Source organism: Schistocerca gregaria, chromosome 2, assembly GCF_023897955.1.
Source record: "Schistocerca gregaria isolate iqSchGreg1 chromosome 2, iqSchGreg1.2, whole genome shotgun sequence".
In the NCBI taxonomy this organism is placed as follows: domain Eukaryota; kingdom Metazoa; phylum Arthropoda; class Insecta; order Orthoptera; family Acrididae; genus Schistocerca; species Schistocerca gregaria.
Genome location: NC_064921.1, coordinates 27,370,958 through 27,388,541, shown reverse-complemented (window position 1 = coordinate 27,388,541; position 17,584 = coordinate 27,370,958). Strand labels below are relative to the sequence as shown.

Below are 17,584 nucleotides of genomic sequence, written 5' to 3'. Positions count from 1 at the left end.
TGTCACCCAGGTCACTTATATACATCAGGAACAGCAGAGGTCCCAGGGCGCTTCCCTGGGGAACACCTGATATTACTTCACTTTTACTCGATGATTTGCCGTCTATTACTACGAACTGCGACCTTCCTGACAGGAAATCACGAATCCAGTCGCACAACTGAGACGATACCCCATAGCTCCGCAGCTTGATTAGAAGTCGCTTGTGAGGAACGGTGTCAAAAGCTTTCCGGAAATCTAGAAATACGGTATCAACTTGAGATCCCCTGTCGATAGCGGCCATTACTTCGTGCGAATAAAGAGCTAGCTGCGTTGCAAAAGAGCGATGTTTTCTGAAGCCATGCTGATTACGTGTCAATAGTTCGTTCGTTGTTGTTGTCTTCAGTCCTGAGACTGGTTTGCTGCAGCTCTCCATGCTACTCTATCCTGTGCAAGCTTCTGCATCACCCAGTACTTACTGCAACCTACATCCTTTTGAATCTGCTTAGTGTACTCATCTCTCGGTCTCCCTCTACGATTTTTATCCTCCACGCTGCCCTCCAATGCTAAATTTGTGATCCCTTGATGCCTCAAAACATGTCCTACCAACCGATCCCTTCTTCTAGTCAAGTTGTGCCACAAACTTCTCTTCTCCCCAATCCTATTCAATACCTCCTCATTAGTTACGTGATCTATCCACCTTATCTTCAGTATTCTTCTGTAGCACCACATTTCGAAAGCTTCTATTCTCTTCTTGTCCAAACTAGTTATCGTCCATGTTTCACTTCCATACATGGCTACACTCCAAACATATACTTTCAGAAACGACTTCCTGATACATAAATCTATATTCGATGTTAACAAATTTCTCTTCAGAAACGCTTTCCTTGCCATTACCAGTCTATATTTTATATCCTCTCTACTTCGACCATCATCAGTTATTTTACTTCCTAAATAGCAAAACTCCTTTACTACTTTAAGTGTCTCATTTCCTAGTCTTGACTACATTCCATTATCCTCGTTTTGCTTTTGTTGATGTTCATCTTATATCCTCCTTTCAAGACACTGTCATATTCCGGTCAACTGCTCTTCCAAGTCCTTTGCCGTCTCTGACAGAATTACAATGTCATCGGCGAACCTCTAAGTTTTTACTTCTTCTCCACGAATTTTAACACCTACTCCAAATTTTTCTTTTGTTTCCTTTACTGCTTGCTCAATATACAGATTGAATAACATCGGGGAGAGGCTACAACCCTGTCTCACTCCTTTCCCAACCACTGCTTCCCTTTCATGCTCCTCGACTCTTATGACCGCCATCTGGTTTCTGTACAAATTGTAAATAGCCTTTCGCTCCCTGTATTTTACCCCTGCCACCTTTAGAATTTGAAAAAGAATATTCCAGTCAACATTGTCAAAAGCTTTCTCTAAGTCTACAAATGCTAGAAACGTAGGTTTGCCTTTTCTTAATCTAGCTTCTAAGATAAGTCGTAAGGTCAGTATTGCCTCACGTGTTCCAACATTTCTACGGAATCCAAACTGATCCTCCCCGAGGTCCGCATCTACCAGTTTTTCCATTCGTCTGTAAAGAATTCGCGTTAGTATTTTGCAGCTGTGACTTATTAAACTGATAGTTCGGTAATTTTCACATCTGTCAGCACCTGCTTTCTTTGGGATTGGAATTATTATATTCTTCTTGAAGTCTGAGGGTATTTCGCCTGTCTCATACATCTTGCTCACCAGCTGGTAGAGTTTTGTCATGACTGGCTCTCCCAAGGACGTCAGTAGTTCAAATGGAATGTTGTCTACTCCGGGGGCCTTGGCAACCGGAAACGTTTTCCCATAAGTGCATCGACCGTCTTGTCTTACAGTGTGATAAATTTGTTAATATGTATGGCATCACTTTAGAAATAATAGACAGTTTACTTACTTTTTTCCATCTACCTAATTTTCATTTCAATATCCCTTTTCCTTGTCCAAAATTCTTTTCCAAATTGATGTCAGCGTTACTGGTCTGTAATAAGCAGATTCCTCCTGTTTCCTCTCTTATGTATTGCTACGAGTCATTAGTCTATGCTGCTTCGCTACATTGAGGATATCTACTTCTAAGTTGCTTATGTTCGCAGCTGTCCTTCTGTGCAGTTCAGGAATGTTTACTTCTCTTCTTTGATGAAGGAATTTTCAGCTGTAGAGAAACTAACCCTGTTTGTCGTCAACAACAAATGTAACACGGTTCGTGAGTCCACAGAGTAGACCTGCAAAAACCAAGTTGTTTTATGTAGGATGGAAGGGGAAAAATCATCCATACATAAAAAAAAATACCAGAAACGTAGGCGGCAACAGCTGAAAATAATAGCGCCCCCCCCCTTTAACACGCTTACCTGTGCGTGTAGTGTAGTGTAGTGTAGTGTAGTGTAGTGATATGTGAATACTGACTGATACGGTGGTGACTGGCTCCAATTTTTATACTTCGTAACTTATGACGCAGTGAAAGTATTGAGAGTTTGCTGCTACCGTGCTTCTTAAATCAAGTGTAGGACACGAGTAAAACTAAAATTTTCGGAAGAAGGAGTTTAAATTATGTACTTTCTGAATCGTAATTTCTAGAAACTTATGTAAAAGCGATATGGTATGCACTGGTGTAAAAAATTATTGTAAAGTATTTTTATGTTTAACATTTTATTGTTACTTCTATCAAAATTGTAGGCTTTAGTGGCAGGTCAAAAGTGCTGATGAGGACAAATTACTGTGCGTAAGGGGGAGGGGGGGGGTCAGTTACAAACCATGACTGCTCCTCCCAGAACCCTAAATCTGTGGCATTTCTGCAGTTGAAGTATGTTGCGCAACATGTTTAATACAACTTTTAGACATTTTTATTTGCGCTACCTGTAGTTTAGGTTAAAAATGCAGAATCATGGTACTGTCACATGTCATGAAACCTCCCCTGAATACAATCTTAGAACTTCAGATTAACACAGCTTTCTGTCTTTTTTCTAGTAAAACCGAATCCAAGACTGATGCGGCTCGTCCAAAAGTGTATACTGGATTCAGTATCAGTTGCAGCACGTTTAACAACGATCGTGAATTTTATCAGTTTTTAGTGAACGAAATATTCGTCATGAATAATTTCAAGACTAAGACCTCGAAGTCCGAATAAACGTCTGCCAGACAACACAGAAACCATCGGTTTGATACAATCACCTTGAGAGAGCATGACGATTGTGTCATTTTTGTACTGTAATCTATTCCCGCTAGGTTCTTTGAGAGACTAATCAAGCATACAAATTTATGCTTTGATAATATTCCATGAGGCTAGATGGAATATAAAAACCTATTTTTACTTGCTAGTGTAATTTATATTTTGAAGTAGATGATATAGGTAATGCAGTAATGTCGGTAAAACCACGAAACTAACGATGAGGTTATTAGAGATGAAGCACAAGTCGGATTACTAATACATGGGGAAGGATATCGTATGTGCCCTTTTAAGGCAACCATCCCGTTATTTGTCTGGGAGGATTCAGGCAAATAAAGGAAAAACAATGCAAGATGGCCTATTGGGGATTTCAACTGTCGTCCTCCAGAATGCAAGTCTAGTTTGCTAACGACTGCGCCACCCTGTCGGTGAAAGCAACAATGACAAGGTGGAATATAATAAAACTCTCAGACATTGAGTGTGTTGTTACTACCGTCGTATTTCACAAAACTTAGCAGAGAAACGAGTGAAAATACAGTCTGCTTGCGTCATTGAAAAGCAACGATCGATTAGTAATCAGGCTTGATTACATTGTAATCTAATTTATCTGACGTACGAGAAAACCGTTGCCCAGTTTACGCAATCTGTCGTCGTGGATACATTAGATAACAGGCGCAGCAGGGTATCGTAATAACGTTAATGCTTTCATAGGTTGAAAATAACTCTGAGCACAACGACTGCAAGACACGTCTGGGCTTAGCCAGCGCAGGCTGAATACTAAATAGGATTAACTTTCTGTCGAGGCTGCAAACTGTCCCAGGCACACAGCGGCGCGAACTGTAGGAAAAAAGAAAAACAAAAAACAAAGAGAGAAGAAAAACGTAGCAACATCCGTTTAGGTGCTGTTCTCTTTACTCGTGTGCTGGGTTTAGCAGCAAACAGAATTAAGGACGTTCTGCAGTGAGATATTCAATTATCCGATGACACCACTACGGTTACACAGATTATACAGTGTGTAGCAATTTATTGTTTACTCGCTTATAAATATGTATAGCGAGAAAGTGGGGCCACGACGTTATCACGATTTCGTCATTTATGTAATATACAGTAGCTATGGACGTCAGAGCGAACACATAATATACGTTATCGCCAGGACCGGCTGTGGGGATTAGACTGCTATTGGCCCGAAAGAAAGTTAAACCAAACTACTTAGTACCAAAGAAAATAATTACTAAATACTCGACGTAACCACAAAGTATGTGAACTAGATGACATTAAAGATGTAATCCATGAGAGTTCATGACATACGTCGTATAAATTTTCTGTATCCATGTTCGTACATGTTGGATACCCATTTCAGTTAAACACTGCCAGACTTGCAGTTGAATGCTATAACGCAAATGAATAAAAATTTTTGTCGTGATGATGTCATTACAGTCATGTAATTTCAAGAATGTAAAGTAAATGCACTACATGCAGAGTGGATGACAAACTGGGACTATTAAATTGGCGACTTATGAGGATATAATATGCTATCTGGCGCTTTCCTTAAATTTTGATACAATTTGTTTTTCTGTATCACTAACTAATTTTCAAACTACAGCAGATTCGTCATCAGATCGAAAATGTTGAGGAGCGTTATCTGGACAACGTCCAATATTTTCGTTTCATTTTTCTTTTCCGGCAGCTAAATTTCCGTTATTTCCGCCAGACCCGCGACAACAGCGTCTAGCTGCACGTGGTCCAGACAACGTGCCTGTAGTACCTCTGTGATGATGAAACTGAACTTTCTTAAAAATTATTTATAAAGGAAATAAATCCTGTCGAAATTTAAAAAAGAAGTCACTGGTTGCACATAATATCCACACAAATCACTGAGTATAAGCAATAGCTGCAGAATCCATCGCAAAGAAAATGTTCGATTTTCAGAGATGCTATGTGACCAAACGACTGCTAACACCCTCCGACATTCGTTCCAGAGATCTCTACAAACTAATAGTGTGTGGAGCTTCTTTTCACTACCGTCCTTGAGCAAGGCCTTACAGTAGGGCGAGATACTCTTGGTTTTTTTGTCATTGTTCCTAAAGCCTTGGCAGTGTTTGTGTCTTGAGTTTTTGAGCGAGCTAGTGTGCACTCTTTGGATTTCTTAGGCTACCCTCCAGAGGTGTTAGAGGTGGTTCAACTGGAGACTGCACAGACCACCTGAGTTTGTCCACTGCAGTTGCAGTTTCATTGTGGAGAATTGTATAATCGCTGTTAGAAAGGAAAAGTCGGAGTGTAATCAGTTAACTTAGTCAGGAAAGCATGATGTCTTCTGAAAAACAGACAAGTTCGTTTTATATTCAAAGGAAGCTTTACCCAATCACATATGAGATGGGACCAGTTGTGCCTAAGGGACTCCATATCACCGAAAATTTGTTTCAGGACACATCAGTTTGCCTGCATAATACTGTGAAGTGGGAGATTTGAAGGTGATACAATGTTCAGACTTATTTTATATGCAAACCTTACATTTCCGGACATGTCCTCCTTATAAATACTTTATCTAGTAAGTTCCCTCTACAAGTCTGTAATATGAATTGCGAAACATTCTGAGATGAGATGTTACAGGAGAAACAGCAAAATTTTTTAGAGCTGGTAGTATAGATCAAATAAAACACTCCATTTAACAAAAATGATAAACTAGAAAGTTAATTTTAATAAATTCCATCTCCGACTTCCACGCAATTTCGAATTCTCTTGACAACATCATGTGTAGCTCTTCGATGGTGGCGCGCTGGGTAGCCATCCGCTATAAAGCGCCTTGCCATTGTTCGGCCGGCGCACCCCGTCAGAGGTTCGAGTCCTCCCTCGGGTGTGTGTGTGTGTGTGTGTGTGTGTGTGTGTGTGTGTGTGTTGTCCTGAACGAGTCCTCCCTCGTGTGTGTGTGTGTGTGTGTGTGTGTGTGTGTTGTCCTGAACGTAAGGTAGTTTACAAAAAATTTTCTTCCATGGTCATCATGGAGTTCTCTTAAGAGAGTAACAATTCGTCCCTTGTGTTTACTTTTGTTTTAGACTTTGCCTGTCTACTGTTTTCATACGCAAAAATCTGTAAGGGTAAGGTGTGATGATCTTTGGTTCCCATGAGAAGTGGCTATATCTGTCCATCCGTCTTCCGCGGTACGTTAGGTGCAGATGAAATGTCACCCTACGACTAAAATAAGCAGAGTTCTCGTCATACTGGAAGCCATAACCATCCCTATACCAAAATGAACCTCTTCGAATAATGCTGGAAGCTCGTTTCCAGCAAAGTTTAGATAACAGTGTCCAGTAAGAGGCTTTGGAAACACAACAGGCTTAATCGACTGATCGTCTATCATACCACATCACGAATTTACAGAGAAACGTTGTTCAAAATGTGTCCCCACAAAGGCTTGTGTGTTTTCATAGGACCTCCGATGTTCTTTACGAGTGTTCTTGTCGTCACCACTAGTGAATCTGGCATCATCAGTAAACGGTATTGGTCATTTAAAATTAGCGAATGACCAATTGCCAAAAATTTACCTTTATCTTCTTCTCGCAAGTGTTGAATGCGCTGTAAATGACAAGGACAGAAACTGAGAGACGTGCGCCATATTCTTGTCAGTGAAAGTCCGGTATATTTCTACATCTGCCTGTGCGCTTTTTCAAGGACTAAGTTCTGTGATCTGAGTAATATCACCTAATCGATAAGCACACTTCTTTTTGTTTTATTTTGCGAGTTCAGTAAAAAAATATAACCGGTGGGCACTGCAACCAGTCTCGTGCAGTTTACTGTAAACACAACACTACTGAATCTGGCTCTCTGCGGTTAGGTAATTCTCTATCTTGTTCTCTACAAGCAAAATCAGTGTTTTCATTACAAAACCAGCACACGCAATCCATACGGCATACTCGGCGTTTGAAAATGCATGCGGCATACTTAAGATACAGTAGAACCTGTAATAAATATCAATCACAGTTGAAAAAGTCTAAATACGTCAATTCAAGAACGCTTCCAACTTGAACTTCAAATTAAAAAAAAAGACAGTAGTAAAACCTCTTTAACCAACTTTATGTCTGCAAACAATAAAAATCGGGCAGATGTAATATGGAATTATTTAGATGGTACATCAACTCCTACAGTATATACCGGAAACAGTGTATTGGAGAGTCTGCTTAGGAAAGTAACACCAAACATACACGGGGCGAGTGACTACATCGAGCTACGGTTTTCGCTAAGTTATAGCGGAAAATGTGTGAACATTTCCTGACGTACGCAACGAATCGTTAATGTCACGTGACTGGCTTGACGGAACAGCCGCGACTTCCTCTCCAGTGCCAAATTTTTCATCTCTGATTGTGACTTACACCCAATATCCTCCATTGCTATCTGAATATACTCCAAGATACGTCTTTCTCTAACGTTTTTATCCTGATAATTAATAAAGAAAGAACAACATATTTTAATGACAACAGAACTTGGAAAGAAACGTAAACACCAGCAAAATAAAGTAATATAGAAGGACAAACAGAAAATGTAAACATCAGTTTTAATGGTTTTAAAAGAAACACCAGTCTTTTTAAACGGTAAATTTCCCTCTAGTTCTATGGAAGTTACTCCGAGCACTTAGTTATTAACCTTCCGTTCTTGTTGTTCTTCTTGGCTTATTTACATATTGTACATTATTGGCATTTCCCTGTACTTACTCCTAGTTTTCTCGGAATTCCGAACATCGCGCATCAGTGTACTCTGTTTATAGTTCTACAAATCCTCTGAAGTTCTCTTGAATTTTCTTAAGCCTTGCTTCCATTATCAAGCGCAACGTCAAAACTGGACCCTTTATGTCTCCTAAAGCCGAATTGGTCGGCACCTAAGAGATTCCAGTTATCTTTTCCGTTCCTCTGTATGTCATTCGTGTCAGCAATTTTGACCCATCACCTGCTAAGCTGATTTTCCTATAATTCTCTCATTTATCTGCCCTTTCTGTCTTCGAAATTGACGTTTTTCCGAAAATCTGGTGGTTTGTCGCTAGCCGTTTGATTGCCATTTCCCCCATTGTTGTTAGGAATTTTGGTGGAATTTCACCTATGCCACCTCCCTTATTTGGTTGTAAGTCATCCAAAGCTTTGTGAAACTTCGAAATATTCTATCATCTATGTCTTCCATATCGGCTTCCATTCATTCTTAAATCATCAGAGAGTTCACCCTACACGCAATGGCTGCAGTGTATTCCTTACACGTCTCTGCACTCTCCTTTACGTTTGATAGTAGACTTTCTCCTCTGCTCTTAATGTTGACGTATCTGCTTTTAATATCTCCCAAAACTGATTTGACTTTTGTGTATGCTGAATGAGTCCTTCCGACGACCTCTTCTATTTCCATTTCTTCACAGCTTTCCTGCAACCAATTCACCATCACTTCTCTGGACATTCCGCTTATTGCACTGTTAAATGGCTTATATTACTGTTTAACTGCCTCTTTTCCCTCGCCATTTTTGCACTTCCTTATTTCGCCGATCTTTTGAAGGATTCCTTCTGCCGGCCGCGGTGGTGTAGCGGTTCTAGGCGCGCAGTCCGGAACCGCGATACTGCTACGGTCGCAGGTTTGAATCCTGCCTCGGGCATGGATGTGTGTGATGTCCTTAGGTTAGTTAGGTTTAAGTAGTTCTAAGTTCTAGGGGACTGATGACCACAGATGTTAAGTCCCATAGTGCTCAGAGCCATTTGAACCATTTGATTCCTTCTATTACCCAAGGTTTCATTGTAATTACTTTCTTCTACGTGCATTTGCCTGTCATTGCCCTTTTAGAGAAGTCTACTCCTCTTCCGATGGAATGCATGTCGTCTTATTCATTGTCACATTTTTTACAGCCTTAGAGGCGTTCAAACGTATCTCATCATTCCGTCGTACTTTAGTGCCACACTTCTTTAGACATTAATTCTTTTGGACGATTCTCTTTTACTTCAGCATACTCTTCATCGTTATTAAATTGTGATTTGAGTTAATATCTGCTCCTGGGCACATCTTGCATCCCAACATGTGACTTAGGAATCTCTGTATGACCACGATGTAATACAGATGGGATCTGCCTCTGACCTTTTTTCATGTATGCCACCTCCGCTTGTCATTTATTAGCAGCGTATTACAATTACCAGCTGAGGTTCACTTCAGAACACAGTTATTCTTTCTTCTCTCTCATTCCTATATCTGAGCCGATATTCTCCCAGTTCCTTCTCCTACGGCAGCATTCTAATACCCTGTGATAATTATATTGTCATCTCCCTTTACCTACTGAATTACCCATTCAATGTCCTCGTATACTATCTCAATTTCTTTAACTTTCGTTTGTAACGTCTGCAGTATTGTTGTTATGCTGTTGATTCTGATGAGAACAGGTCCGGTTTAAGGCCCAAGCGATACAAGGCACCGATTGGGATGTTACGTGCCATAACTGTAAGATTTCTGTACAAGACGTATCACATTTAGTAGTGACCACTTGGAGCGTCAAGCTGAGTGGAGCGGCAGATGCGCCCAAGTGGAATACTTGTATGCTGTATCACAAACCCTAGTGAAACTCGCGTAGTTGTATGTGTAGAAGGGAAAAGGGGGGACCGAGGGTGGGGGGTGGGTGACGCTTGTCTGTCATAAAGCTCAGAAATCTTGGCTTCGTGCCGCTACCCGCTTTCACCTTGGACGTCATTTGGCTCCTGAGGACACTACTCCAGACTCGCTCTATCGCCGTAAGTTTCAGGACCTCCTCGCGGAACTTCGCGACAATAACTTTCTGCACACTGATGGCTCACGGACTGACTGTGGTGTCGGGTGTTCCTTAGTCACTGGCACCGGCGTTTTTCGGTATCGGTTTCCGGAACACCACTCAGTATTCACAGCAGACCTAATCGTCCTGTATCAAGCCACGGAGTACATCCGGCGACAACACAGGCTTTTAAATAGTGTCATTTGCCCTCAATCTCTCGGTGCCCTTCAGAGCCTGTGTGCGATGTACACCGTACGGCCCTTCATGCAACGGGTCCAGGAAAGCTTCCACTTAATCATTCTTGATGGAGCAACTCCGCTGTTTATGTGGGTTCCTGGTCACGTCAGTCTGACAGGAAACGAGGCCGCTGACGCCGCTGTCAAGGCAGCAGTCCTGGTACCTCGGCCCGATAGCTCTTCAATTCCCTCCGATGCTCTCTGTGTGACCGTCTGTCAACAGGTATTGTCATTTTGACATCACCACTGATCTTACCTTCATGGGAACAGGCTCCGGGGAATTAAATCTTTTGCAGCAGCTTGGCCGACATTCGTTCGGCCCTCTCGCCGTGAGGAGACAATTTTAGCTAGGTTGCTTATTGGGCACTTCCATTTTAGCCTTCGCTATTTGTTATGTGCTGCTCCCCCAGAACTTTGTGCTCACTGTCCTCACCTTCTGACGATTCACCATTTCCTGACGGAATGCCCTTTTCTTTAACCACTCCCTTTATAATTTATGTTTGACATCTGAGTTATCGGCCGTTTTACGGAAAGACGTGCGGGCTGTCGATCGCGTTTTAGTTTTTATCCGCTGTAGCAAATATGGTTAAGGACATAAGTTCAGAACCTCCGTCGTTTCTATGGCGTATGTTACGCACCTTCTTCCTAGTATCTGTTTTAGTCGCTTTTAACTAGTTTTTCGCCTTCGTGTTCTGCAGTTCTGACATGGCGCCGCATGACCTTAGCTGTTTTCCCGCCATAAATCAAAATAAAAACAAACCGGCTCTGGATGAGAATAGTTCTATAACATGCTTAGAGGTGCTGAAATAATTGACAATGATAATGGAGTTCTTGTAGTTAACCCAGAGCGATGTACCACAGGGCTTTCCTGCCTCTGTGTGGGTACTTGTTTCGTTGCTGTGTGCACTTCTTCGCCGCCTGCTCCATTTGCTGGTTGTCCGTGTGTTGCAGCGGTGGTGAAGCAGTACTACGAGCTACAGGTGTACGACGAGTTCGTGATGGCTGGCAACACGGCAGTGCTGCGTTGCCACGTGCCGTCGTTCGTCAGGGACTACGTCGCCGTCACCTCCTGGTTGCGAGGGTCTCGTGACCGCATCGTCACAGACATCGACGCAGGTGAGCTGTACTGCATGGGAGGCGACCAACCAAGTATATGGTAGCGATGGTACATGTTCAGGCTCAGAGAACTCGAGTCTTCCATAAAATTCTTCATAGAATTTCGACAGTGATGAACTCTCTCAACACTCATACAATGTAAGCTTTCACGGCCGGTATTGTCTTCACTTAAAACTTCCGGGCTAATAGGCCGTGGTCGAAGTATAAAACTCTCTCCTGACGTTTCGTCTCCGAACTGCCGCTTTACCTCCGAGGATGTCTCCCGCAGTCGGAGACGAATCGTCAGGAGAGAGTTTTATACTTCGACCACGACCTATTAGCCCGGAAGTTTTAAGTGAAGAGTCTCTCAACACTCGTCGTACAAAAACTATGTTGTGAAGTATTTCGCAAGTAGGAGAAATATGGCTCGATAACTATTGTGTTCAAATGATTGTCTTTGAGCACAGGAGTTCTCTGACCGCCATTCAAAGGCAATATCCACGCAATCTAATAGATTTTAGAAAATATTTAGTTAGTAAATGTGCAATATTAAAAGAATTTATATTGCAAGAAGTACTAATCTATTCATGTCTTTATTTTGTCGTCCTTCATCGAAGAAAAATGTGCAGGTTTTCAGCTACTCAGAAGTGTCTGCGACAGAAAACTCTTGAGTTTTTGACTAAGAACATTTTTCTTGTTTTTCTGTGAGCGATAACCCACCAAAGCTTGTAACAGTACTTGTGATACTGCCTAACTAATTCATTAGTGTGTCAGCATTTCAGCAGTATAGCTCTTATATATCTGGATTTATCTATACATGTATGTTTGTGGATACTTACTTCATCATCTCACTTAGTAGAACGTGTTTGGATTTTGTGACAGAATCTTCATCCACTGTTCTTTAAATAGTATTCACGCTGACCTCTTGTGCATAATACGTGGAATGATCCACACACAATATGCTGAGTGATTGCCTCAGCACACATAAGACGATTGTGTAATATTATGTTTCTGTAAATGTAATAACTGTGTAATTTATGTCTCTTTACATACAATTATAACAGCAAATAGTATTTGAAATGGGAAACGAATTATGACGCATTTTGATGGTATGGTCACTTTGAAACAGAATGTGACTAATTTTGATGGAATTGTCACTTCACCGTAGTTAACATGCGTGATTTTCTTATTTCAGTGATCTAGATCAGTAGGAAGAGGATTTCTGTGTTTATGAATTTCATGCAGGCGAACTAAAAGTGTTGCTTTACTCTTAACAAATTTTACAGATTTTTTAACAGGAAAACGAATATCAGTGAAGTTATTCATGCATATGCTCCTCATTCACTTAAATCTTAAAATTCTGAGATCCTTCTGCTTACAGTAATTGTGTTTAAGAGAGAAACTTTGTAATTTTGATATATGTTGGTGAGAACATTTCTACTAAATTCTACTAACTACAGCGACTTACTGATCCGTTTTTTGTCTTACAATTTCAATTACACTGAGAAAAAAAAAGATTGTGCACAATCGAATTTAAGTGGCTACCGACGGCTTTCATGCTAAGTGCGCTAAAACCTTCCAATCATACAGCCCTTTGAAATACTGGTTTTTCAAAATTTTGCTTTCGAAATTTCATAATTTTTTTTATTAGTTGGCCTCAAGCAATGCTCTCTAGGGAGAATATACACATCTTGTTGTTGTTGTCTTCAGTCCTGAGACTGGTTTGATGCAGCTCTCCATGCTACTCTATCCTGTGCAAGCTGCTTCATTTCCCAGTACCTACTACAACCTACATCCTTCTGAATCTGCTTAGTGTACTCATCTCTCGGTCTCCCTCTACGATTTTTACCCTCCACACTGCCCTCCAATGCTAAATTTGTGATCCCTTGATGCCTCAAAAAATGTCCTACCAACCGATCGCTTCTTCTAGTCAAGTTGTGCCACAAACTTCTCTTCTCCCCAATCCTATTCAATACCTCCTCATTAGTTACGTGATCTATCCACCTTATCTTCAGTATTCTTCTGTAGCACCACATTTCGAAAGCTTCTATTCTCTTCTTGTCCAAACTAGTTATCGTCCATGTTTCACTTCCATACATGGCTACACTCCAAACAAATATTTTCAGAAATGACTTCCTGACACTTAAATCTATATTCGATGTTAACAAATTTCTCTTCTTCAGAAACGCTTTCCTTGCCATTGCCAGTCTACATTTTATATCCTCTCTACTTCGACCATCATCAGTTATTTTACTTCCTAAATAACAAAACTCCTTTACTACTTTAAGTGTCTCATTTCCTAATCTAATTCCCTCAGCATCACCCGATTTAATTTGACTACATTCCATTATCCTCGTTTTGCTTTTGTTGATGTTCATCTTATATCCTCCTTTCAAGACACTGTCCATTCCGTTCAACTGCTCTTCCAAGTCCTTTGCCGTCTCTGACAGAATTACAATGTCATCGGCGAACCTCAAAGTTTTTACTTCTTCTCCATGAATTTTAATACCTACTCCAAATTTTTCTTTTGTTTCCTTTACTGCTTGCTCAATATACAGATTGAATAACATCGGGGAGAGGCTACAACCCTGTCTCACTCCTTTCCCAACCACTGCTTCCCTTTCATGCCCCTCGACTCTTATGACTGCCATCTGGTTTCTGTACAAATTGTAAATAGCCTTTCGCTCCCTGTATTTTACCCCTGCCACCTTTAGAATTTGAAAAAGAGTATTCCAGTCAACATTGTCAAAAGCTTTCTCTAAGTCTACAAATGCTAGAAACGTAGGTTTGCCTTTTCTTAATCTTTCTTCTAAGATAAGTCGTAAGGTCAGTATTGCCTCACGTGTTCCAACATTTCGACGGAATCCAAACTGATTCTCCCCGAGGTCCGCATCTACCAGTTTTTCCATTCGTCTGTAAAGAATTCGCGTTAGTATTTTGCAGCTGTGACTTATTAAACTGATAGTTCGGTAATTTTCACATCTGTCAGCACCTGCTTTCTTTGGGATTGGAATTATTATATTCTTCTTGAAGTCTGAGGGTATTTCGCCTGTCTCATACATCTTGCTCACCAGCTGGTAGAGTTTTGTCATGACTGGCTCTCCCAAGGCCGTCAATAGTTCTAATGGAATGTTGTCTACTCCGGGGGCCTTGTTTCGACTCAGGTCTTTCAGTGCTCTGTCAAACTCTTCACGCAGTATCGTATCTCCCATTTCGTCTTCATCTACATCCTCTTCCATTTCCATAATATTGTCCTCAAGTACATCACCCTTGTATGAACCTTCTATATACTCCTTCCACCTTTCTGCCTTCCCTTCTTTGCTTAGAACTGGTTTGCCATCTGAGCTCTTGATATTCATACACGTGGTTCTCTTCTCTCCAAAGGTCTCGCTAATTTTCCTGTATGCAGTATCTATCTTACCCCTAGTGAGATAAGCTTCTACATCCTTACATTTGTCCTCTAGCCATCCCTGTTTAGCCATTTTGCACTTCCTGTCGATCTCATTTTTGAGACGTTTGTATTCCTTTTTGCCTGCTTCATTTACTACATTTTTATATTTTCTCCTTTCATCAATTAAATTCAATATTTCTTCAGTCTCGTCCGAATTTGCCACACTACTAAGCTAAACTTGGGACCCTCCAAAAAAGCTTCCTGAAGCCGGGGGAATTTCGATTCTCGTCCGAATTTGCCACACTACTAACAGGAATTTGAGGGAAATGCTAATTTCTCGTGCATCTGGCGTCTCTGGGAAACGTATCTCAAATTTAATGCAGGTAACAACGCAAGGTATGATATCCATCGCTCTGACATCATATGGAAAATTCTATAATTAGGCCTGATTGTTTTCTGATGTTGTGGGAGTATGCTCATCGCTCCATATCGAACAATATTAGCATGTTCTAGGTGCAATGTCCTCGGTAGGCCTACGTGACTGTTTCATAAGAGTTAGCAATTAGTTGTCTCTATAAGGCTTTTTAAAACTGTTGTGATCTTCATGTTGATCTCAAACGTATAAACTGAAATGTGGCATCATCATAAAAATACACTCTAATTAGAAAAAAAAGGTATTAACCACGAAGTAATCGGTGCAAATCGATAGATGTGATGTACTCGTACATTTACAGTCAGCCAAATGATTACAATTAAAAAAAAACTTGGCAAGTCAATAATGCGTTGGTGCACTTATAGTCCAGGTATTCGGCTTGACGTCGATTGATAGATAATTGGATGTCCCCCTGATGGATATCGTGCTAAATACTGTATAATTGCCGAGACAGATCGTTAAAATTCCGAGATGGCTGGATGGTTCTGTCCATAACGCTCCAAACATTCTCAGTTGGGGAGAGATCCGGCTACCTTGCTGGCAAGAATAGGGTTTGGCAAGTACGAAGACAGCAAAAAGTTTCGCCATGTGCAGGTGGGTCTTACCCTGCTTTTTCATGAACGGCAACAAAACTGGGCACAGAAAATCTGTAGCTTACAGCTGTGCTGTAAGGATGCCCCGAATATCCACTAAAGGGTTTCTGCGATGAAAATGAATGGCGCCTCAGACCATCACCGTTCGCTGTTTGGTATCCTACTGCTTACGTGGCCGACTCCAGACACGTCTTCGGCATGAAATTTCGTTTCACAAGAAGACCACTTTGGTTGTCATCCGCGGCATCTTTGTATCACAGCGGCACGTCGACGGTATTATTTTTTTGTCCCATTTTGTTGCCTTTCACGGCAAACCACCCGAGCTTACACTGCAACAAGATAATGCCAGCCTCCACAGTGTGAGAGTGAGCCGTGGTAAAATATTTGCTGTTTTGAAGAGCGCGTCGCAGCGCGTTGTGTGAAGCAGTCGTCCTCCGTTTCTGGAGGTGGCGCCGCTGTGGTAATCGCAGCTTTGGTGTCTCTCACTGGTGGGAAAGCGGAAACGTTGCCTGTTCACGTGCATTTAAGGGGCGCTAAGAAGGGAAAGCAGAAAGGTGGAAGGAGTATATACAGGGTCTATACAAGGGCGATGTACTTGAGGACAATATTATGGAAATGGAAGAGGATGTAGATGAAGATGAAATGGGAGATACGATACTGCGTGAAGAGTTTGACAGAGCACTGAAAGACCTGAGTCGAAACAAGGCCCCCGGAGTAGACAACATTCCATTGGAACTACTGACGGCCTTGGGAAAGCCAGTCCTGACAAAACTCTACCATCTGGTGAGCAAGATGTATGAGACAGGCGAAATACCCTCAGACTTCAAGAAGAATATAATAATTCCAATCCCAAAGAAAGCAGGTGCTGACAGATGTGAAAATTACCGAACTATCAGTTTAATTAGTCACAGCTGCAAAATACTAACGCGAATTGTTTACAGACGAATGGAAAAACTAGTAGAAGCCGACCTCGGGGAAGATCAGTTTGGATTCCGTAGAAATGTTGGAACACGTGAGGCAATACTGTCCCAACGACTTATCTTAGAAGCTAGATTAAGGAAGGGAAAACCTACGTTTCTAGCATTTGTAGACTTAGAGAAAGCTTTTGACAATGTTGATTGGAATACTCTCTTTCAAATTCTGAAGGTAGCAGGGGTAAAATACAGGGAGCGAAAGGCTATTTACAATTTGTACAGAAACCAGATGGCAGTTAAAAGAGTCGAGGGACATGAAAGGGAAGCAGTGGTTGGGAAGGGAGTGAGACAGGGTTGTAGTCTCTCCCCGATGTTATTTAATCTGTATATTGGTCAAGCAGTAATGGAAACAAAAGAAAAATTCGGAGTAGGTATTAAAATCCATGGAGAAGAAATAAAAATGTTGAGGTTCGCCGATGACATGGTAATTCTGTCAGAGACAGCAAAGGACTTGGAAGAGCAGTTGAACGGAATGGATAGTGTCTTGAAAGGAGCATTATAATATAATAAATTGATAATATAATAGGATAGGGAATGAATGATAATAAAATGTTGGAATGTGTGGCTTTTTTAAAATGGATGAATTAAAGAGATTAATTCTTTGGCATGAAGGACAAGCACAATAAGCTAGGCATTGCCTGCAACGGGAAAGGAATCATTTTAGTTTATATTTATATTAATAAATCGTCTTCATAGTATTTTATGCGTACCAATTATTAATATTATGTCCGATCGCCGTCTCCTTGACTGTGGCCGTGTTGTTATATTCGGATCTTCGTAAATTTTCCGAAGTACACAGGTGGGCTTCCGTTCTTCTTATTGCATTACTACTTGAAATAATAATAACTCTCACAAATATTCTGTTAATAAAACACTACTATATTTCTGTTCGATGCACACAGAAAATACACACAATGGCGGTCTGCAATTACTCGC

At 41.1% G+C, this 17,584-nt stretch overlaps 1 protein-coding gene across 1 annotated transcript in view; it reads left to right on the top strand.

The window, feature by feature from the left end:
• Window positions 1–5,375, top strand: part of LOC126334590 (Down syndrome cell adhesion molecule-like protein Dscam2) — a 696,403-nt gene extending 691,028 nt beyond the window's left edge. Inside the window, exon 5 of the mRNA XM_049996981.1 lies at window positions 5,320–5,375. Coding sequence (XP_049852938.1) covers window positions 5,320–5,375 — 56 coding nt within the window. The remainder of the gene's footprint in view (window positions 1–5,319) is intronic.
• Window positions 5,376–17,584: the final 12,209 nt, after the last annotated feature.